This window comes from Dipodomys spectabilis, unplaced genomic scaffold, assembly GCF_019054845.1.
Source record: "Dipodomys spectabilis isolate Male_0828 unplaced genomic scaffold, ASM1905484v1 ptg000494l, whole genome shotgun sequence".
Taxonomy (NCBI): domain Eukaryota; kingdom Metazoa; phylum Chordata; class Mammalia; order Rodentia; family Heteromyidae; genus Dipodomys; species Dipodomys spectabilis.
Genome location: NW_024871171.1, coordinates 562,060 through 585,925, shown reverse-complemented (window position 1 = coordinate 585,925; position 23,866 = coordinate 562,060). Strand labels below are relative to the sequence as shown.

Genomic DNA, 23,866 nt, shown 5'->3' with positions numbered 1-23,866 from the left:
TTTCGGCATTTTTTTTATGTAATATTGTCTCTAACTTCGCTTATGCAAAAAAAAAAGTCAGCAATTTCCATAGCAACAGGCCTGTTGCTTGCGTTTCCAGAGACGGCTCACAAATGAAGGTCTGTGCAGCCATGCTCCGTGACTGAACCTCAGAATGGTGCGGGCTTCCTCCAGGTGGCCTCCTCCAGGTGACCTCCTCCAGGTGGCCTCCTCCAGGTGGCCTCCTCCAGGTGGCCTCCTCCAGGTGGCCTCCTCCAGGTGACTTCCTCCAGGTGACTTCCTCCAGGTAACTTCCTCCAGGTAACTTCCTCCAGGTGACTTCCTCCAGGTGGCCTCCTCCAGGTAACTTCCTCCAGGTGACTTCCTCCAGGTGACCTTCTCCAGGTGGCCTCCTCCAGGTGGCCTCCTCCAGGTGGCCTCCTCCAGGTGACTTCCTCCAGGTAACTTCCTCCAGGTAACTTCCTCCAGGTAACTTCCTCCAGGTGACTTCCTCCAGGTGGCCTCCTCCAGGTAACTTCCTCCAGGTGACTTCCTCCAGGTGGCCTCCTCCAGGTGGCCTCCTCCAGGTGGCCTCTTCCAGGTAACTTCCTGGTCCTGAAGGCGCTGTATATTCTCAGACACCCTGATGGAATGCCCTGAAGACTGCTTTGGCCACTTCCTAACAGTGTCCCACACAGAGCCTGTGGCAGGACTGCTTTGCAAATGTGAGGAAGAACCGTGACAATTCCAACGGGACAGCAAGATGGCCTTTCCTTTCCCTGGGGGCAGACAGCAGACGCAAGGTCCCTTCCCTGGAGACACTGGGCTTTATCGGTAGATGCCTCCAGACCAGCAGGCGGCTAACTTCAGCCCCAGGATCAGGTGTAGTCTGCACCTGGCCCCGCACCACATACCTCGAGGGCAAACGAAACATCACCAGACTGGCAGGAGCCAGCATTTGGTTTGAGGTGATAAGCACTCAGAGAGCAAATAAAAACCCAGTTAGGGAACTGAGCTGCTGGAAGGCAGCTAGCTATGACTCTGAGTTAGAGGAAGGGCAGGAGATGGGAGATGCTGCCAGCCCATGACAATGAGGGAGCAAATAAAAACCCAGCTAGGGATCTGAGTAGCCGGAAGGCAGGTAGCTATGGCTCCCAAGTCTGAGTTAGAGGAAGGGCAGGAGATGGGAGGTGCTCGGGGTGGTGACAATGATTTCTGAGAAATCTTAAGATCACAGAAGTGGTGTCAGGAGACAATCCTCCCTTCAGAAACAAAAGCAAAAGCCAAGTCCCTCCCAACAGGAGGAAAGCAAACCCAAGAGCTCCAGCGTTCAGCCATATGAGGTATGACGCCCACCATGCAGTGGCCAGCAGCCCTCCAGGGGTGAACAGTCCTGCTGCCGGCTCAGGAGTGCTCCAGCCTGGCCAGAGGCCCAGAGCACCCCTCATTCTGCAGCACCCGCCCCTCGCCCCCTGCACGCTGCCCGCCTCGACCCCTGCACACGGCCCGCCCCACCCCTGCACACGACCCCTGCACACGGCCCCGCCCCTCTTCCCCAGCAGGAGGCCCACCCACCCCTCACCTCAGGCTATGCTGTCGGATTCAATCTTGGACTTGCCTCCCTTCGGTGACTCAGAGCAGAGATGCTCATGACACCAGGCAGAGGTGAGGATAGGGCTGCTTCCCTTTAAAATGCAGACACTCTTCACTTAGGGGCCTTGACTTTGATCTCACAAGTCACAAGGGCAGTGCTTTATTAAGTAAACAAGCAGACAAAACGTAGGTAAACACACACAGGAGGCCGGCACCCTAACAGAGGGTGGGAGATAGAGACAGCTGCTCCTGGGGCTTATGCAAAGCTGGGTTCTTTGTCTTTGCTCTAACCATACTTGGCATTGTTTTCTGAGTTTCCAGGCAAGAATCCACCCCCCCTTAGATCCTTATCTTTGAGCTAGGGAGGTGCCTCACCACAGCCCAGGGCCAGTGGCTTAAGTTTGGGAAGTTTTTTTTTTCTTCCCCCTCAGGAAGGTGTACATAAACGCATCCCTCAGGAAGGAATGCATCCTGTTTCTCTTTGAAGCAACGACAGCATTTCTAAGTTTCTCAATACTACACTTCCGAGTTACCTTCACTGGGCCTTAGTCTCCAGAAGCTGCCCTGCTTCATTTCTCCTAAAATGACTTTTGTTCCCTTAATCTTAAGGGAAGTACATGAAGGAATGTCTCCCATATTTGCTGCAAACTGACTGTACCCAGTTTTCCTCTAGTCTTGTGGGCTTCAGGAAGACTGCTCAGGAGGGAAGGTCTCTGAGTCCCCTCACCCAGCTCTGACTTTGAGGGAGAAGTGTTGGTAACGAACCCTTGATTACTCCCGCTGAGAACAGAAGGTCTTTCTGCACTCATTTTCTGGAGGTTTCTAGGATGGAAAGAATGAATGAAATGATGGGCAGAGACAGGTCCTCTGTCAAACACACTAGGAGGCTCAGCCAGTTCTGCTGCTTTTTGGATAGCAAATCTCATTGTTATAGATCTCATTCCACACACACAAAGCCTCCTGGCCCCTTTCATTGAGTTCATTTCTCTTTGGAGCCATTATTTCAAAAGATGGTATAACTTCATCTGAGAGTCTGGCAAGCCCCCTTTGTCCCCCACCCACCGGTGCGCCCCCCCCACCCCCACCCTGTGGCTCCTTCTGACCCACAGCTGTCCAGGGTCTTCTGGGAGGTGTGCACCGAACCTCAGAAGATGAGCAACAACCAACTTGCAGGCAGGTTATTCCAATTGCTTAACATGTAAGAGCAAGAATGGACAGGACTGTACCAAACTTAAAAACTAGAATCCAGAGCCAGCATGCAGAATCATCCCTACCTATAAAGGATTCATAACCAGACCATGAGAAGAGCTCACGGCCCAATCAGTAGCTGGGAAAATGAATTGAAAAGACAGTTCACAGAAGAAGACTAACACATGACTAACAGATACGTTTGGCAATGTTCAATGCCCTTTGCCAGGAAGAAAATACAACTCTGAGCTACACTGAAATCCTATCCCACCTCAGAAGGCCATCGCCAAGAAAACACACAGCATGTGCTGGCAGCCATGCAAGAGAGCAAGGTATCCTCACGCACTTACATAATGCAGCGCCATCGGCCTCAGTCTGGAGGGGCTTCTAGAAACTGCCAGCAGACTGCAACCGCCTCACCACACCACAGGGCATGTGTCAGCTTACGAGAGAGGCCTGCACCCTCCCTCCCCCGACAGCCACCCTTCTCTGTGTCCGCTTCCTGTGCTGGTCACCGTGGGGTGCTGAGCCCCGCTATCACCACCCATCCCCGCCACTGTTCTCTGAGACCCCCTTGCTCTTGGTGTTTTGTCTGGAGACAGGCCAGATCACCCATTTCCCTCCTGTCTCATCTCCTAAGGCTCAAGCACCCTTGCAGGGTTGTGCTGATGCTTAATTTCCTCCAAGTTGATCTGACGCATACGTTTAGGAAAATTCCATGTCCACACTGGGAGTCCTGGGAGACCCTGCTGGGCGAGCTCACAGGGCCGGCTTCCACCAGGAAGACCGGGAAGTAACTGGCTACGTTTAGTTTCCAGGTTTGGTCTGTGTGGTTGGAAGGTCTCTCCTCACACCATGGTACGTCTGTGGGTGGCTTCGGGTGGCTGGGCTAATTTTTATCTTTAATCGGGGCCTCTGTGAGAAGTGTCTCGGTCCAGCTCTGCTCTGTTTGCAGGTCCTCACTGGCTCTGATGCGCGGAGGGCCTTCAGGCCCCTCTCCATGTTCAGTTACGTCAGCAAGGGCTCTGCGGTCCGGTCTGCCCTGTGCGCCCCAGCACAGCACACTTTCTGCCTTAAATCTTGGGAACAGTGGTGTGAGAAGAATACAAGACCACAAAGACACCATTATATTACATCACATCACTATCCCCTGACCTAAGGTGACCGACAGCTAAGTGCCCGCGGTAGGCTCTGTAGAGAGCGGAGCGGGGAGAGGAGCCTTTTGAAACCTCCAGAATCTTAGCAGCTCAAGAGGCTGCTCCCAGGACCCTGCAGCTGACAGCCCCGCCCAGCCACTGGCATCTTTCCACACCCTCGCGGATGGACGGATGGACGCACTGCTGAGTGCCAGCCTCCTCCCCCACCGCGGAGCATGGGTGTATGGGGGGTCAGACTGGATCTAAAGCTCTTCTATCTGAGAAACATCACACGGGCCATCGGCTGCCAATCGCAGAGCTGCTCGGGGAAGTGCTCATTGACACCCAGCGAGAAGGTGGTGGCTGCGAGGTGGCCCTCGGGCGTGGGCAGTGCTCCGGATGCCCCGGTTTCCCAGTCGTTTTTGTGTTACTCTAAAAGCAGGCATGTGAAGATGTACTAATTTATTATGTGAGCTCCTTGCCCTTGATAAACAGGACAATGGATGTCAATGGTCCACGGCACGCTGTCTTCAGCCAGCATCAGGGAAGAACATTTGAAGAGCGCGGCTGAGCAGAGCTGTTGTGCCTGTGGCAGACAGCTTTCACATGCCTGGGAGCACCGGGGAGTCGCTGGAGCTCACCTCATGTGTGTGTGTGTGTGTGTGTGTGTGTGTGTGTGTGTGTGTGTGTGTCTGTGTGCGTGCACGCATGCCTCTGTGTGGTGCCAGAGGTTGACCCCAGGGCCTCACACATGGGCAAGCATTCCAGTGCTTGAGACACACCCTGCACCACTGGTTTTGTGTCTGACTTTGAGCTAGGGGCTTGCTCACTCTGACGGGGGGGGGGTGGGGGGGTGCTTCAGCCTGTGATCTGGAGTTGCAGGCATGCACTCCGAGGCCTGGCTTCACACTGGTTCTTAAGACTGAAGCGCCATTGGTTTTAGCCTGCAGGTTTGGTGATCCACTCCACCTGATGACCGGTGTGTGGAAGTCCTCTGTCTCCGCATTACCGGCCAGTGCTCATCTACGGTAGGGGGAGGGGGACCTGTTCCCCATGGAGCGACAGCTCTGAGAATGCGTCTTGGCCTCTTCCCCTTGCAACTCCCTCTTCCGAGTCTACAACCCGAAGGGTTTTCAGACATTGTCAAGTCTGCCCTGGAGAGGTGGTGGTAAAGGTGGCTCGTGGTTGGAAACACTGGTTGGCGTTAGAGAAGCTCCGGAGTCCCCCTTCCCCCCAGGAGTGTGTGGTGCTGCAGCGGTGGGCTCACCCCCCAGGGTGCCCCCGGCCACCCTCACAGTCTCCCACCAGGAGCCGGCCTGGAGCAGGCATTACAATTATGACCTGAGCACAGGGACGGAGGCACAGAGGGACTCAGGGACCCATCAGGGCGGCACAGCTGGGAACCTAGGTTGTGGCTTTGTATTTGCTCGTCTCTCTAGAGTTGTTCCTCCTCGGCTATGCTAGTGCTGGCGTTAGTTCCAAACCCCAGTTCACATACCCTACTTCTTCTCATACCTGCCTCTCAGTTTTTCTCTTTGCACAAAGGCCATGTATACACTTGGAGTTTATATTCTGGTGAGATGAATTTGCTTCTTCTAGCTCACAGGGGAACCTGGAATAAGCACGCTAAACAAACATAACATTTGCTGGTCTCAGTAAATGGATTAGGGATGGGATGCGGCCCAAACAGAGTCAAGGCAACTCAATTACAGGACACTTATTGGACTTATTAGGGAAGAGACGTCCAAGCGTGGTCCCAGCTGGAAATCACTGGCGGTCACCATGCAGACAGCCAGTGAGGTAATGATGCCCAAGAGAGAGCCAGGCACTGGAGGGACAGAGCAGAGCCCAGCGTGTCATTTAAACCCAGAGGCTTTTCACCTGAACCCCTGGGCACTTCTAGTGATGAGGACACTGTGTTTTTCTGTTTATGTTGGTTTGGGTTGCAACCAAACCAAGTGCCACCCACTACCGGAGGTCATTCTCTCCTCACTGAGAGCACCGGAGAGTGCATTAGAATGAATGACGCACTCGACATGAGAATCCAGGGGTCTGGACACTCCACGGGGTCGTGGAGACAGCTGCCCGGGAGGAGCCTCCACCACCAGCCCCAGCCTGACAGCAGCCACATCCGAGCAGCAGAAAAGGCTGGGGGCTCCTGTGTCTCGGTGTGGGAACCTTTGCTCTTAAAGATCTCCTCTGGAACACGGAAGAGACACATCTTTCAGGACAGATGCTGCGACAAAGATGTCAGCCCTGCAGGGAGAGGTGAGACACGGTCTCTGTCTTCAGCAGCATTTCTATCTGAGTATCAGGAACTCCTGGTGGGACAGTCCTGACACTTTCTAGCCCACCGCTCTCTGGGTGGCAGAAGAACAGGGACTTAGGTGACATAAGGTAAACCAAGCCGGCAGAGTCAGCCTTAAGAACGTGGCATCCCCCTGGAGACGAAGGGAAGAGGGGGATCCAGCTATGGAGCAAGTGAGTGGCCAGATGGGCAGACTGGCCCTTGTGGCTGAGACGGGCAGATGGCTTTCCTCACGGTCTCACCCCTGTCCCACATTCTCCTCCTGTGTGCATTCCCAGGAGCCTCTGCCATTCTAGAAAACGTTCACCATGCTTCTGGAAGGAGCTCGCCGGCACCTCAAGGAGATCCAAGGCCTCCTAAACCCAAGAAACATGCTCACCATCCCTAGGAACATGGGAGGAGGGACAACAGGTTTCAGGGAAGACCTTCCACAAGGTGCCTGGTAAGCAGAATGTTCTGGAAACATGGACAGTCTTTCCTTCCAAACCAACACTTCAACTCAGTGAATAGCTCCTGAGGTTTCAAGACACACGTGGTTCAGAGACCTGATATTGAGAGCCACTGGAGAGGTGATACTAGGGTAACCAATCGGCGGGGTGCTGACACGTAACAATGCCCAGAGCTCTGGAACAAGGGCAGAGGAAACACTAGAGCCGTAGCCAGCCCGTCCAGAGCCTCCCTCCTCCCCGCGCCCATCTGTCCTCCTAGAAAGATGAGGTAGACCACAGGTTCTGCTTATGCCCGCATCCATCACCCTGTGTGCCACAGGCAAAGCTGTGGTTTGGGAAACTTGAGGATGAAGATGGCTTTTAAGTGGGTTACAGAATGTGGAGATGCGAGGTGGGACGAGGGTCGGAAGGGCTCTGGTTCCTTTCTCTGTTCACAAAGCTGGAGTCAATTTTATGTTCCAGTGTTTCCCACACAGCAAAATCGCAGCCTCAAAAGCGGCGCCGCCGCCAGGCTGCCTGGCAACCCAGATGTGTGTGGGGAGCGGGGAGGGGATGGGGCAGGGCAGGAAACATTATTTCTTCACTTCTTCCCAAGCGGAAAGAAAATTGTTCCTTTTCTCTGTTCCAGGAGAATACATTTAAGATGACAAGCTGAGGAAAATGAAAACAAGCCCTGCCTTTGGAGGCATCCGACAGGGGAAATGAACTTTAGACAGAGTGTGGGAAAATGGGTTTCCAGAATTTTTTGATTCCAACCCAGATCAGTCTTCTCCTCCAAACGATGAGTCTGAGAGTGACCAAGTCCTTCCTGGAAGCCAGACTTCTGCACGGTAGGAAATGAGGGTCCAGCAACTGCCCAGAGCCAGTCAGGTTTCGAGGGTTTTTCAAATCCTCAGAAACAAAAGAGATCAGAAAAAAAAGACAACTCTTTGAAATTAAATTGCAAGACCAGACACACAGGCTATGATCAGCAGTGAGAGGAATGGATTTGAGAGGGTTGGCCTAGTCTCTGGCAAGGAAGGATTTATTCTTCTACATGGCGAGGGCAGAGATTTCCGTTTGTAACTTTGCTCCCTAAGCACAGGGAGCACCTTGAGGGTGCCAGAGGCTTCCGCAGCTCAGAAGGGCCAAGGAAAGGCTGAATGGAAAGTCTCAATGCATCTGGGCTGCCTGGCAGTGGGGTGAACCGCTTTCCCAACCCTAACTCATGCCTGTGTGGAGCACAACTGGGAAACGGTCAAGAGTCTCCCACTGGAATCCCTCTCGATTGCCATGAGAACCCAATGACTGTTGGAAGCAGGAAAGGTGACTCTGAGGCACACACGGGGGCCAGAGAGAAAGTCACTGCAGACTTGCAATATGGCCACTAATTGCGTCACAAGACTGTCGGGGTGTGCGGCGCTGTTGCAACCTCAATCTCAGGCCTCTCGTCCCCACAGCTGCAGCGGAAGGAAGTATCTGTGCTTCAACTGTCAAGGTTGTGGGAACCTAATACAATATGGCAGCCCACAGACAGCAATGGCTGGAAGAGGCCCTGATGTCCACCCCTCTCACAAAGCCAGAGACTGCACTTACAGATCTCACACTTGAGGCTTCTCTTTAAAATCACTAGACCTGAGTGAAGTGTGCTTCAATCCCTGCATGCAGCCCGCTGATGGACTCAGAAAATCACTATCCCTACAGAAGCAGCGTGCAAGCTCCAGTTCCCCGTGGCCCCTGCCCGTGGAGCTCCATTGTGGTAGTACAACGTGGCACTGGGAGGAGGCCCAGCTGGGTTTAGAGCTGTGCAACTAGCTGGGATTGTACCTCAGCAGTACAGTGCTGGCCTAGCATGTACAAGGCCCTGGGTTCCAACCCCAGCTCTGGAGCTGTGGCTCAAGCAGTAGAGTGCTTGCCTTGAGCTGAAGAGCACAGGGGCAGCACCCAAGCCCAGAGGTCAAGCCCCATGACCGACGATAAAACAAAACAAAACAAAAATCTCATGGACAGTCTTATTTTAAACCATTCAACCTACACACCTGGCTCTCAACCCTCACAACTACCTAGTTCAGGAAGAAATCTCATGGTCATTACAATCTCCCCCCTCCTCCCCCCCATCCTCGTCATCTCCTTGGGTCCTGGAAACCACTTTGCTATTTCCTGTCTCTATGGGTTCACTTGTTCTAGAAGTTTCATATAAATACAGTCATAAACCCATGTGGTCTTTTATGTCTGGATTCTCTCATTCAGCATCAATTAATCAAGGTTAATTTGCATTGTAAAAATCCTTTTATAGGATTTTTATCTTCCACTAACTGGGCGTATCAGGCTTGCCGCTCACCCATGGAGTGTAGGACACCTGGGTATAGTAGCTCCCATGCTGTGGGCATGGTAAACAGTGTTGCTCTACATGCTTGTATAACTTCCTGTAATTTGGTTGAATCACACTGGGAGCCTCTGGCTCTGCTCTGAGCTGGTTGGGGATGAAGTTTGTCTGTAGTAGATTCATCTTACCAAAAACATCCCCTTTAAAGGAGGTGGGCTCCACCCTGTGAGTGCCACCTGAATTCCCCTGTCATACAGCGAAGCCTCTGGGAAGGACCTTACCTACCCAACATTCCTGCATGAAAAGCCACTTAGTACTTCTAAAAGCTTCTTCCTCCCCTACATCCATCCTTTTTATTTATCCATTGGCACATGCTGGGAGCATTTCGTGCTTTTAAGCACAGGCGAAGCAGTGGTGCTGATTCCATGGTGGTGGTGGGGACTTTAGTTGCTAATAACACTGTTTCACCCACCAGCCATGCCAGGGAAGGACCCATAAACCAGCAGGACCTACAACCAAGAGCTGGAGAGGAACAGAACACAGCCCTCCAATGCCGGCTCAGGGTCCGCACTGAAATCTGCTCCCTGCCCTGCCTGCAAAGTGGCGCTCCTGGAAACAGCAGGCTCTGAGTGGAACTGCTTCTCTCGCACTTCCTTGCTTCACTACATCTGATGTTTGAAAGAAAATCTTTGCTGTTAGGATTGATATCCCCAGGGCTACATTTATCAGTCCTGGCACAGAACCTACCCAGCAGAGGGCACAGAGCACAGAAACTTGCCATTCTGTTATCCTTGAGAATTGTCGGCAGAGAGGAGATAGAGAAGTTCCCGCTCTGACATTTGGGGAGTATTTGCTTAAGAGGGGAGGGGCTAGAAGGGGAAGGAAGAGATGACTGGATGGGGAAGGGGAAGAGAGAAGGAGAAAAGAGCGGACAGGGGTGGGAGAGGAGGGATTGAAATTCTGTTTGACAAACTGTCAGAGTGGATCACCTGTTTAATACGGATTACGCCAAGACCCGAAGATGTGTCTACTGTCTATGACCTGACCTTTTTAAACAGTGAGACTCCACCTTTGGCATGAGAGCGGATACTTGGAGACAGTCTTCAGACGACGTGTGTGCGGCGGGTCACGGAGTCCGGCTCGCCTGAGACACAAGTGCCCTCGGCTCGGCTGGTGTGTTGGGGAACTTTGGTGCTGAACTTTACAGCACCCACGTGGCAAGCCTGGGCCCAGAGGCTAAGCTGGCACGGAGCATGCGCGGTGCTTTATCAGTGTCCCCAAGCCGTCCACGTACAACCTGCGTTAAGAAATCCCAGACAACCGTAGGAGGAGTGGTCGGGCCTAAGTCCTAAAGCAACCTAGCAGGAGCTCATTTGGGCATCTCTGTTTCTAGAATGATCCTTGAAAAAAGTCTCAAACGAATACATTCATCTCAGTGTGAGATTCCCGTCTGCGTGTGAAGACTCGCGGCCTTCCCTGGCCTTCCCCAGATCACGCTCGGGAACCGGGTTCTGGAGCAAGCCCTGAGCACGGAGCAACTCTGGCCAGCCTGCGCCTGGTCCGCGGGGCCAGCGGTGCGGGGCCAGCGGTGCGGGACCGCCGGGGGGTGCGCACAGGCTGGGCCGCCGCGCTCGCTGCGTCTGGCTGGGCGCGCGCTGTGGCCTAGTTTGATTGGGCACGTGCTCTGCTTTGGGCATGCACTCTGCTGCCTAGAGTTTGATTGGGCATGCGCTCTCCTGGCTAGCGTTTGATTGGGCATGCGCTCTGCAGCCTAGAGTTTGATTGGGCATGCGCTCTCCTGGCTAGCGTTTGATTGGGCATGCGCTCTGCTGGTCAGCGTTTGATTGGGCATGCGCTCTGTGGCCCAGCATCTGGTTGAGCATGCGCTCTGAAGCCTAGGCACGTGCGTGCTCTGTGGCCTAGCCATGCACGCTGGTTTGGTTGGGCATGCGCACTAAGGCTCGGCGTTTGGTCGGGCGTGCACGCTGCGGCCTACACATGCATGCTGTGGCCTAGTATGGTTGAGCATGCGCACTAAGGCCCAGCAGTTGGTCCGGCGTGTGCTCTGCGGCCCAGCTCACGGCGGCCTTGTTTGGTCGGGCATGCGCTCTGCGGCCCAGCGTCTGGTCGGAGCGCAAACCCATCATCCCAACCGCTCCCCGGCAGCATTGAACAACATTTAACCCGCCAAAGGCAAGAAACAACGACCACAGCGACAACGACACCACCGCCACGCGCTGCAGGCCTGGGCGCTCTGCACGCGCGCTCACACACACGCCATTCCCGTCGGTTCCCACCCCACAGCCACTGGAAGACCCGCGTGTCCAAGCCAGAGACGGATTCGGACCCCACCGCAGGTCGGGGGCCGGGGTGAGGCCGCCTGTCTGGGTCGGGTGGTTTCCGCCCTCCGTTCTGCAGGGCGGGCGGCCCGCGTGGGTCCCGGGCAGCGGGTCTCGGGCAGCGTGTCCCGGGCGGCCCACGTGGGTCCCGGGCAGCGGGTCTCGGGCAGCGGGTCCCGGGCAGCGGGTCTCGGGCAGCGGGTCCCGGGCAGCGGGTCTCGGGCAGTGGGTCCCGGGCAGCAGGTCCCGGGCGGCCCGCGTGGGCCCCGCTCCTCCCCCCCCCCCCCCCCCGCCCCAGGCCGGGCCCGGCGCCTACCTGAGGACGAAGAGGTCCACGGTGGAGTTGGCGGCGACGGCGACCGAGGCGGTGACCACGTCCCCGGGCCGGGCCGGGCCGGCGGGCAGCCGCACGGCCACGTCGCGGTCCAGGCGGAGCTCGCGCGGCGCGGCGCCGTCGGGCGCGCGGAGCAGGCGCACGGCGCCGATCCTGCGCAGGCGGCCGGCGGCGTCCCCGGGCCCGGGCGCGTCCTTGCCAGGGCGGATGGCGTTGGCCTGGCTGGCGTCGGGCCCCGCGCAGGCCCCGCGCGCGTCCCCGGGCTGCGCGGCGTAGTAGAGCTCCACGCGGGCCCCGTCCCGCGGCTCCGCCGGCCGACCGCGCCCGCCCGCGCCCGGGGGGCCCGCGGCGAACCAGCCGGGCGGCAGCTCCAGCTCGGCCACGCACAGCGCCAGCGGCCCGCCGGGCCGGCAGCCGCCGCGCACCTCGCGCGCGTCGCGGAAGGCGGAGAGGCGCAGGCAGGGCAGCGGCGCCCGCGCGGCGCGGCCGTCCGCCCAGGCGCCGCCCGCCACGTGGAAGAGCACCTGCACGCGGGGCCGGCCCGGCGCCGCCGAGTCCCGCAGCACGCGTGCCCGCAGCTGCCGGCCCCAGGGGAGCTCGCCGGCCCGGTCCAGCGGCACGGCCTTGGCGGCCGAGAAGGGCCCGAGGCTGGCCTGCAGCTCGGGCGGCTGCCGCGCGCGGTGCAGGAAGAAGGCCTGCGCCCGGGACCGCAGGCTGGCGTTGCGGGGCGCGGCGGGGCCGCTCTCGGCCAGGAAGAAGGCGGCCTCGGCCCCGAGCAGCTGGAAGCTCACCGGCAGGTAGGGTGGCGAGGAGGACAGGCCGGGGACGCCGTCGTCGGCCAGGCCGCGGGCCTCGATCACTGCGGGCAGAGAGAGAGAGGACAGTGGTCAGCGCGGCGGGCCGAGGGCCTGGGGGCAGGAGTTCTGATGGCTACGTGGCAAGTCTGTGGTGTGCGCGAGTGTGCACGTGTGCGTGTGTGCATGCGCGCGCCTCCTGGTACTGGGGCTGGAAGTCGGCCCTTGCCTGGTTTTTCCATGCAAGGCCGGTGCTCCGCCACTGAGCCACAGCTCCACTTCTAGTCTATTATTTATGATTATTATTGTTGATATTATTTTGCTGGGTAACTCCCTGTGTGCATGGGCTGCAAGCAGACATCCTCAGATCTCAGCATTCTGAGCAGTTAGGGTCACAGACAGAAACCACCAGAGCCTGGCTTAGACACCTTCGTATTCCTTCTGGATTCAGCCAGTTAAACGACTCTACGGGATTACAAATTACATACTTAGGTTGGGCTGAAGTATGTAAAACAGGGTTCTGTGAAGTAAGACTTGGTGAATGGTGACAGGTTTACAAAGTGCAGCAAACAGAAAGCTGGCGCTTTACCTCTGAGAAGTAATTTGCATGAGTTTAAATTGCATTTAATGGAATAGGAAAATAGACCGGTGAAATAGAAAAACCATAAATAAACCCAACAAGAACACAAAAAAGTTTAGCCTAAGACCGAGGTGGCATCTCAAATCCCTAGGGAAACATACATTTTTAGTAAATAGTGCTGGGACACAGGGTAGCCATTTGGAAAGAAGATAAAATTAGATCCTTACTTCACAGCCTACTTAAGAATACACTTCAAGTGGACCAGTGATTTACATATAAGAAAATTAAATCTTTCAGGTAGTAAAGATGATGTGAAGGGTTTCTCCATCATAGCATAAGGGTAGGAAAAGTTTTCTAATCATGGCTCGAAATCCAAATGCATTATAACATGGTAAGTTTACTTATATAATTTCTAAATTTGCATGACAGAAAACACCATGAAGGTAAAAGAAAAATGACAAGCTGTGTGAACACATTTGTCTTGTATGTCCTGCTGAGAGAAGACCAATATCACTGATGGTGAGAGACTTTGTCATGAGGGGAAAAAAGAATAAAAAATTGGAGAGTGAAATGGGCAAAGATACGAAGAAACCATTCTCAATAAATATGTTAAAATTGCCATTACACGCATGAATGCTATTCCATTGTACCCACAATTAGAGAAACATAAGTTAAAACTATGAGCATGTAGCCTTTCTTATCTATCATGCCAGTAGAAATTACAAAGCATCACAGTAAACATATTGTTAGCAAGATTATAGATGGGAGAGAGTCTAGTACATTGGTCCAATCCTCTGGAAGAAATCAGGCACCATCTAATGAAACGCCATATGCATTTTCCTTTTACTTGAATCCATCTGATGATAGAGACACAGCTGAGGTGATTCAGCGATCAATATGCTCAATATGTACAAGATCACTCATCAAAACATTGTTGTCAATCATAAGATGTGCCTACAACTACGTGGTTCACTCTGATACATAAACCAACACAGAGATGCAGGAAATGGAGGACATCACATAGCAACGGACTATGCAGTCCAGAAAAAGAGGGTGGAAAGTCTGTACCAGCCAATACGGAGAGATTTCAAGGGCGTACTGCTAAGTACAAAAGCAGAGTACAAAGCCTGCCTATCATATGGTGCCTTTTGTGTGCGAGAGAAGGGAGATCACAGCACTCGGTGTCTGCTCATTCGTGGACACACACAACACATCAAGGATGAGCCAGCACCCTTGCCTGTTACCAGCCGGGCCCCAGACAGGAGAGCAGAGAGCAAAGGCCGGCAAGGGGAGGTGGAAGGGTAGAATGGATGGATTTTTTTCTTCTCTAGTCAGAAATTTTGGAATATGTTAACATTTTACATACAGTAATGAAAACAATGAGTAAAAACGCTAAGCTGAACCAACTACTGAGAAAAAAGGTGACAACATTTGCAGTCACTCTCTAAAAGAGTGAATATTGTATCAGTGTTCATTTCCTCATTTTCACAAGTGTACTGTAATTATGTAAGAGGAATCTCCTTATTAAGAAAATCCTCTGGGTATATCGTGGGAAAGGAACATTATATGTGCAATTCTGTCTCAAACAGTGAAACAGTGTAAAAGGGGGGTGTGTGTGTGGGGACATTCAGAGGTATTCTTCCTTGGGACCCTTTCTTCCAGGGAGCTCTCAATCCTCTGAGCAGAGACCTCCTCCTTCCTGCAGGAAAGCAGCCGAGCCTGCTGTGGGATGCCAGCCTGCAGGCCAGAGTCCAGTCCTCTTCCCCAACAAAGCCAAGCAGCCCCCAGGATTAAATGCCAGGCATCCTTAATCCTTCCCTGGCAGGGACTCTGCCCCCAGATCAGAGCCACCTTTGCCACTGCGGCCAGATGACTTGTTCAAGGAAATGAGACTCCTGCCTGCCCCTTGCCCTGAGGGCCCCTCCCAAGGACACCATAACGGGGCCCTTCATCCTCTTCCCTCTGGGAATGGCTCAGCATTTCCCTTAACCCCTCCCATCCAGCACCAGCTTGAGACACACTCACGAGGTCCTGCCTCGGTACAATATTCCAAAAAGAGTTCTGGATCTCTGTCCCCAAAGGAGCCATCAGCTAGTTAAGCAAAACTTCTCATATTTTTACTAAAAACAAAAACAAAACCCCAAGCAATGGTGACATCTAATGCTTTCCTTTTGAAATATTCATCCTTACCACCCCCCCCCCCCAGCTCTTAGAACTTGAAGTGCACAGATTTAGAGATTCATCTCTCTCTCTCTCTCAAAGGCTTTGGAAATCAAATAGAGGCCCAGGCCTGCCTGCACGAGGATCACAAGCCGTTTCCTCAATGTCCATCTGCAAGCGCAGCATCTGAAGAACATCTCACGGTGAACATTTGCTCTCGAGCAGGTACTGAGCTGAGGCTTCACAAGACGAGGCCATGTGTGGTGGGTTTGCCTGCCTGCCTCCTCTCGGCGGTACTTCATTTTCTGAGCAGCTCACTCTGTCCTGAGCAGGGAGTAGACAGCTAGCTCCAAGCTCCAGCCTTTCTGCTGAGCCTACTTCTGAATTCTTCTAGGGTGTGAGATTGAACTTGAGCCAAGGACACTGTGAGGGGAGGGCTGGGACCTTGGGCAGAGGCCAAAGGCAGGACAGGTGGCCGTGGAGAGAGACCTAGGCTTGATCTACTCATCAGCCACATAACAGTGGTGCATTCTTCCTTCCTGTGAGCTTCGTTTCCCACGTGCAGACAGATAGACATGTAGGCAGACACCTCTGGACTGTAGGTGTCAGCGGCTGTGGAAGCTGGTCCCTGGACTCGTGCGCACATCCTCTGTGTGACTGCTCCCCTCGAGAGGTGCCGACTGCCGTCTCAACCATCAGATCAGCACTGGCTTCCCAGTCACTCGGAGTGACGGCACTGGCCGAGGGGCAGCGTGTCACAGCGGAGCCCAGGGAACGGAGGCTGTTTGTACTCTTTTGGCTCCTGACATCTCCATAAAGAACAAACTGAGCTCACCTTACTAGAGGATGAGCTCTCTTCCCTGTGGAAGAGAGAGGGCCCCCTAGAGCCTGCCTGCAGCCTACTCCCCCACCTCCCTCCGCCCCCCCCTCCAGGGGAGTAACGGGCCTCTGTGCCTTTTGTGATGAGGCAGCCCCTGGTAGAGTAGCCAGCACCACCGCCAGCTCCCTCCTAAGAGCTGGGTAGGGATTTAGATCACTTCAAGGCAGAATCTCAGCCTGTTCTTAATGACCTGTGCAGTTAAGAATTGTAAGGATCACTTCATATAGAGGAGGAAAATGAGGGCCAGGGAAACTGACCGCCTCCCCAGGAAGTCCTGAGGGGGAAGGAAGCTGAAATGCACACCCAGCCATCTGCTGCCACAAAACGGCCGGGCCCACCTCTCTCTACCAGCCACCCTCCCACCCGGGCATGGGCAGGGTTGGCGAGATGACCCTTGCCCCTGTTTACCAATTGCCTAAGGACTCCAGTGGGGTTGGCTGTTGCTACATATTTATTTCTGATTTCAAGCCCGGTCTGGGCCTATCCAATACCCAGCGGCGGGAGGTGTGCGAGACCCCGCCTGCACCCTGACAGTCCGAAGCACTGCTCCATCGCCTGGGCACATCTCAGGTCTGAGGAAGCTTGGCAGAGCAGGCTAAGGAACTGGAGGTGGCCGCCAGCTTTCGTAGGATACCTGTTCCTAAAATATGATTTCCCGGGTCCAAGGAAGCCAGCTCACGGCTGCCGTGTCTCTGCAAGTCTGCCAGACACCCTTCTCTCAGTCTGCCTGCGCCAGTCACACCAGTGTCCTCCAGAGAGACAGGGCCGGCGAGTGATTTCTCAGGCCCCAATCAATACCCCGGGAAAACCAGTGCTGGCATCTGAAGGCCACGCGGGGAGGCGCTGGGAGCAGATGACAGCTGCCTGTCTGCACCTGCCCCACGCAGACAGCCCGTCCACGTGCTGTCACCTCCCTGCTTATCCATTCTCCTTATCGGAGTCTGCTGTCAGAAGCGGGGATATTGCGTCCTCCATCACTTGCTCATCAGAGGACTCCACTGCAAAGCCACGGCCGGAAATTGAGTTTTTGAGATGGGGAGATAGTAGGCCTTAGAAGATGGCAGTGTCACCTGCTGCCCCGACAGAATGACAGGGGTGCGACCTTGTCAGCTGACCAGAGGCACTCAGGGCTGCACTCTGAGGCTCACTTTCAGACACGCTGACCAGGTGACGCCTTCCGGCTAACTCTGGGCTGGAACTGGAGGGATGGGGAAGGACCCAGGGTGGGACTCCAATGAGGGTGGAGGGTGGGGAGAACCCTCAGGACCTGGGGACGGAGGAGGGGAAGCCATTCGAGGAAGGTGGGCAGGGTTGGATTTTGCCCCAGGCTGGATACCCATCATGGACTCTAAAAGAAAGGCAGTCATGCACACACACACACGCACGCACGCACACATGTGATGTCTCTGTGAACAACTGTCCACCTAGACGCTGCTGATGCTGTGAGCTGCTGAGCCTTGTGAGCCTCTCAGCCACGGCGGTGTCAGTGTGCCACACCCGGCCCTCACTCCGAGGAGACGCTGGCATGAGCAAGCTTGCTCTGCTGCGGTGCCCGCCCTAGGAGGACAAAGCCTGTCCAGTCACGCATGTGCAGAATATGCGGCAATGATATCAAGCGACCGTGTCAGTTATGTGTTTGCTCCTGTGCATTCTCCCCTGGTGGAGAGGAGAATGGAGACCGTGGCGCAGCGTGCGGTCCCACACCAGCGGCGGGACACCTCAGCTGTCTTCTGTTGGCCAAGCATGCTGAGTACATCAAGGGCCTGCATCCAGTGATGGACACACACTGTCTAGGCTCTTGTGAGCCCATCCCATAATGTCACCCAGTGAAAGAATTGCACAGGGACGAGATTTTCAGGATATGCCAAGTCAGGAAGAGATAAGGGACCGCCAGGTCCCGCTTCCCTCTCCAAGGAGGTAAGATCAAACCAAACCTCCAGCAGTGGCTCCTAGGAACAAAAGCAGGCCAAAGAAGGGCTTTCACCAAGAGTAGCGAAGCCAGTGATTCCAGCATGGACACACTTTGGATCAGCAGAAAGGGAGGAAGACACCATGGCAGTGTGGGCCGGATGCTCATCCAACCCGATCTTGGAGAGTGCTAAGTGCTATCCAACATGAACTGGGAGAATGCAGGAAAGCTGTTAGTCCAGTCTTCTCCAGCATAAGAAGAAATCACAACAAACATCTCGAGCCAGACAGAATCCACAACAAGTCAATGCATCCCCAAAACACACCTTACTCGATGGGGATTTCTTTCCTCAAACACTTTAAATATCTGAGCCTCAGAATCTATATGTTTAGACTGAATTGCTGAAAACTCCTTTAGATCAACAAGCAGTGCTCTTGGCCAGCCTGACAATGGATGGGGGAACTGTTTTTCCTTTTATCATCATTACCATCATCATCATCACCACCACCACCATCATCATCATCACCATTTTTGCCAGCAGCAGCAGCAGCTTGGTAAGTTGGGAGAAAAGGCTTTTGGGGCTTGAGAAATGGTTGATGTTCACACGTGAAGACCAACAGTGGCGTGGTATCCAGGCAAGAAGGGAATCTGCAGTCAGGAGGCTGCCGGCCTCGATGGCCGCAGTGCATTTGTCCTCCGACATCTCGTTCACCAGGTGACATCAGACACCTGAGAGGCGCCGCGCCCTGGCCTTTCTGTGCCTCAAGGGTCGCCGGGCTGGGTTTACCTTCCACGTCACGGCAGCTCGTTTGAAACACAAGCCAGCCCGAGTCCTTCCCTTCCCTGCTCGTGATTTATTAACATTCCTCAGACACAGACGTCTCTTTCTGCTAAATATGGCCATTGTTTCCTTTCTCCTGAAACAAAAGGCAGCTTGATAAATGGATTATTTGATTTCAATGCCTCTTCTGAGCAAACTCCAAATATCCTCTGCTGAAATTACATAGCGCGGTGTGCAATCTCGTAACAGTACAGCCCCTTCAGAAGGGCAGGTGTTTAGCCCCCCGCGGGGGCCCCGGAGGGGGTATCACTCTCTTGTGGGGGAGCACCATGGCACCCGGGTCCTGCTGTGCTGGCACGGAGGAGAAGCAGAGAGCTTTTGCTCTAAAATGCCCAGTGTCTCCCATCTCAGCCAGGGAGCGTGTCCCGGGCCCCACAGGGCAAAGTAATCCATGGAATGCAGGTGGCTTTGTGGTATTTCCTGGTACTGACCTGTGCGTGGCCCTGCAGGTAGCCCCGGGTGGATACCTGAGCGTCCACAGGCCTCTTCCTGCAGCATCGACAGTGACAGGAAGGCTGTGGGAGGGAGACAGCCTGAATCCTACGGCCACGAGTGCCCACAGGGTGAAGGCAGCTTGGATCTTGCCCCGGCTCTCCAGTTGTGGTGCCACGGTCTGTAGGACTCAGCACAGGCAAAGGCCTCTCGGGTGACACATAGGGGCTCTAGCAGAACTGAGATCCTCTGGCTTCGAGAGAGCTCTAAAGAAGGGGCCTGAAACCCCTCCAGTCCATGTACAGGACCTGCATATGTCTTCGAGTTCCACAGGCTGGAGAGTGGCTCTCTGTGGCTCTCCAACATGCTGCAGTATGGGGAGAGGAGGAGCGAGGTGAATGCAGTCCGTGTCTGGCCCCCAAGGCTCTTCACACAGACCAATGGTCAAACCGTGCCTGAGTCTCACAGGTCATAAGCATGGCTCCATTACGAATTGCTTTCTAAGTAACACATTCTTGGTGTGCAGATGAACAAAAGCAGGTGGCGGTCTGGGTTGGGACCCCAGGTGGCCGCGCCTGGCGCCCTGCCAGGGGGACGCCCCCGGGGGCTGTGCGCCCTGCGGAGAATGGCTGAGGGCCACTCCCCTGGCTTTTGCAGTCGGAGCCCTGTGCGGGGTTGAGGATGTGGTTTCTGCCTGCAATGCCGCAAAGGAGTTTGGAAATGGAGGTAAAAGAAAAAAAATGTATCAGGAGGGATGGAGATGTACAAATTGGAGCATTTTTCCAGGAGAATTTAGATAACGGCCTGCATTCAGGCAGCATATGGCTGGAGAAGGTTTAGCTGTGTCTATTCAGAAAGATACAGATGGAGTACGATCCATAATGGAACCTCACATTAATCCCAAGAGTCCAAATTATCTCAATTCATGTAAATATAAAGAACAGCATTCCTGGTTTGTTTTTCTTAATATGACGGTCTTTTTCCTCACAAATAAAGAGCTTATTTTAATATAGTGGCCACATTTTCCCCCAGTAATTACAGATCATTTTTTTAAGTCTGTATGCCATTGAGCCATCTACATGGCTTTCTACCCAACATGTGAGTTGTATTTGCTTGCTCGTTAGCATCTGCAGTTTTGTTTGGTTATGCGAGTATTTAGGATGATTGTATTAACGGGAAGTCTTTGGGTCCCAAGTAGCAAATGCTTTCCTGATGAGGAAGGAGTAAACAAGAAAGGGGAGGAGAAAATACACTAGAAGATGAAAGGGCGTTCTCTCCTGGAATCCTAAACAACTTCCCGAGTTGAAAAGTCCGAGGGAGGACTTTTCTCTTCCTGCAGCTGGGGCCGACGCTGAGCCCTGTGAGAGCTGGGTGGTGGGGAGGGAGGTGGGGACTGCAGTGCTCACACCCACCCACCGTGGGTCCTACCACCCTGCCTCACGAGTACGGAGACCTGCACTGGGAACATCCCTTTGGCGTGAGCCATGTGTCACCTGCATTTATCCCTCTGCAGTCAGCACCCAGAGAAATTCTTGGGTAGATCTACCCAAGAATGCCCACCGGCACGCCAGTCAGGGCCCGAACTCGGAACCTGTGCGCGTGCGTGTGTGCTGATCAGGCGTGTATTCTCAGCCCCCTCTCATCTCCTCGTCACGTTGGCAAGCAGGACAGTGAGCCTGATGGTTATGAAGGCCAATCCTGCTGGGCCGCAGGCGCCTGTAATCCCAGCCCCCAGGGAGACAGGAATCAGGAGGACCCTGGCCAGCAAGCCCAGGGGGAGAGTGTGAGACAATCTCAACCAACAAAAGCCAGCCAGGGCAGTGCACACCGGCCATCCTAGCCACAGGGAAGCGTGAATAGAAGGATTCAAGGCCAGTTAGGCCCAGACATAGACCTGAAAAATAAAGCAAAAAGGGGACGAAGCTTAACTAGTAGTCCAGCAAGGCTCTGAGTTCAAAACGGGCAGGAGGAGGAGGAGGAGGAAGAGCAAGAGGAGGAGAAGGGAGAGCAGTTACCACCTAACGCTTGGGTCGCCCTCCTGAATCTGGCCAAGCCTGAAGCTGCGGGGTCCCCAGGTTTTGCTCCCTCATGGCTTCTACCAGTCGGAGGAGCCGTCTCAGCATTTGGAAGAAACAGGTAATTAATGCTGTTTTTGGTACGTGAGCCCGCTGAGCTTACAACTGTTCTTATTTAATAATGCAGGGGTAAGACATCAATCTTGCTCATCTTGGGGAGGAAATCATCGGCTTGGGATAGTAGAGCAATGGTCTTCATTGAATATGAACTGAGAGGGTTCACGAGCCCTCTGCTGCCTTGCTTCCAAGGGAACTTCACAGGTAATTAAATGGCGATTTCGGAGCTGGCAAGGCTAAGCAGGGCGGGGCCAGTGCACACCCCGGGTCTCCTCGTGGGGACAAGCAACCACCGTGGACCATGATGCGAGCGATAGGTGCATCATGCCAGCATGTGCAACGCAGGGGTCCCAGGAAGTAGGTACTGGATGGATGGATGGATGACCACTGAGGGAGCATGGACACCAGTAATCCTGACCACCGAGGGAGAGTAGATGCTGGTGATCCTGACCACCGAGGGAGAGTGGACGCCGGCGACCCTTACCACTGCGGGGGGGTGGGGGGCAGTAGGGACAGAGTGTCCCGCAGCCCACACAGCGCACAGAAGAATTGGAATGTGTGTCCCTGTTTTGGAGGAGTGATGGGAAGGCAAAGCCCCTCGCTGCCCTGAGACCAGGCCTCCTCCAGGGTGGACTATAGAGTGTCCACCCCTCACGAGACCCAGCCGCGTGGTGTCAGAAACTATTTCCTGGAAATAGGCATTGACACCAGGGATGGGCTCCGAAGAGGAAGAGTTATAAGCAGGCTCTCGCTGAGTGAACTCTGGGGACTCCCAGGAAGAACTGCTGAGAGCGAGGGAGAGAGTTGGCGGCCACCACACTCCAGTCCCTGCGGGAACGCGGCCTGGTGTCTGGCAGCTGCGGGGCCTGGCCTCTGACAGAAGAGAGGAGGAACAGCCCACATCCTCCGGGGGCTCTTCAGAGCCCTGCACTCCCTTGGGTGGACGGCAAACAGTGCCACCTGCCTCCCATCATGGTGTGTGCCCAGGGCTCTTGGGGCTGGGCCCCAGCAATGCCCAGTAGGATACCTGCAGAAGGGACAGGTGCCCTCCACCCCCTGCCATCTTGTGATCCAGGCACATGCCCGCACCTGTCAAAAACAGTGCCTTGATCATCCTCACACTTCCTACTTCTATGCCAGAAGAAAGAGGTGGGCCCAATCCTCCGTGGTAGAGACCGTGATTGACGGCTGGCTTGCCCCGCCCTCTGCTTCCCAGTGCTCTGTAGTGTCCTGGTCATGGTGTGGGGCCTTTGCTGCTGCTGCTGCTGTTTTAAAATTGAGTGGCTTGGTTGAGATCACTCTGGGGACCAGACACTGGGACACAACACGCTGGCTGGCCAGTTGGAGGCCAGCTCTCATCATCATAGTTTAAGAAGCATAGTTGCTTAGGTAATGCACAACTATCCCTAGATAAAGGGATTTCTCGGTGGAAGAGTATTACAATACCAGGATTTCTTCAAGCAGGGCAGAATTTTGCGAACTGTTAGAAAAGCAAAATGGCTTAGCCCTCTCCCCTGCTTGGGTTCTGACTCCTCCTTGCATTAATTGAGTCTTTATGGGAGAGTATTCGCCTGGAAAAACTCTTTCAAGCAAGCTGTGGGCCCACTGGAGGGGCCTCTGCCCTGCAGAGACCAGCTGAGCCGGGGGTGGGGGTGGGGGTGGGGGACAGAAATCCCCTGGGGGTGGAGAGAGAAATCCTGATTGAGCTAAGGGATGATAAGATAATAATGGGAATGGGCGGGCTTTGTGGCATTAATCTGACCCGCCTTTATCTGGCCCCAAATCCAGGAACACCCAGGGTTCCCAGTCAGGTGCCAGGGCCTGAGGACCATGGGAAATAGTTCCCGCATCTACCGAGGGCAGCCGCCTCGAGCGTGTCTGTGAGCGCCTCAGTGCCGGATCTTATTTCAGCCTTAGGTGGATCTCATTGCCTGTGGAGATGAATTGGCCAATAGTCAGCTGGCAGCTGGAAAGACTAGAAAATGCCACCTGCCTGAGACTCACTTCCCAGTTTCCTCCTGGAGAAACACACTTGTGCCCATGTATGCACACAGAGAGAGTGACACCACAGGCGCCTACATGTGTGTTCCTGTACATGCACACAGACACTCAGATGCACACACATGCACACAACCACAGACACAGGTAGACACATTCCCTGCCCACCTGCACACACTTGTACATGCATGCACACAGACACAGAGATGCGCACTCAGACCTGCACAGAATATACACGCACATGCACACGTGCAGATATGGCCCCTCATAGACAGCACACATACACATGCATGTTCATCAGAGGTACACACACATACACAGGGAGACCCACACACAGACACACAACACACACTGGAAAATGAACATGAGGAGCTTTGCTCTTCTGTTTTAGTAGAAGGTTAGGAGTAATCTAAATGTCCATCCATCCATCCATCCATCCATCCCTCCATAGGATAAAGGCAGAAATACAACTGAACCTAGATAAATATGACCACAGGCCAATTAGAAGG

General features: G+C 54.4%; 1 protein-coding gene across 1 annotated transcript in view; it reads right to left on the bottom strand.

Annotated features, from left to right (window-relative positions):
- Nucleotides 1-18,657, bottom strand: part of Tmem132c (transmembrane protein 132C) — a 107,251-nt gene extending 88,594 nt beyond the window's left edge. The window contains exons 1-2 of the mRNA XM_042669330.1: nucleotides 18,573-18,657; nucleotides 11,614-12,490 (exon numbers count right to left, since the gene is read on the bottom strand). Of these exons, the coding sequence (XP_042525264.1) occupies nucleotides 11,614-12,490; nucleotides 18,573-18,657 (962 nt within the window). The remainder of the gene's footprint in view (nucleotides 1-11,613; nucleotides 12,491-18,572) is intronic.
- Nucleotides 18,658-23,866: the final 5,209 nt, after the last annotated feature.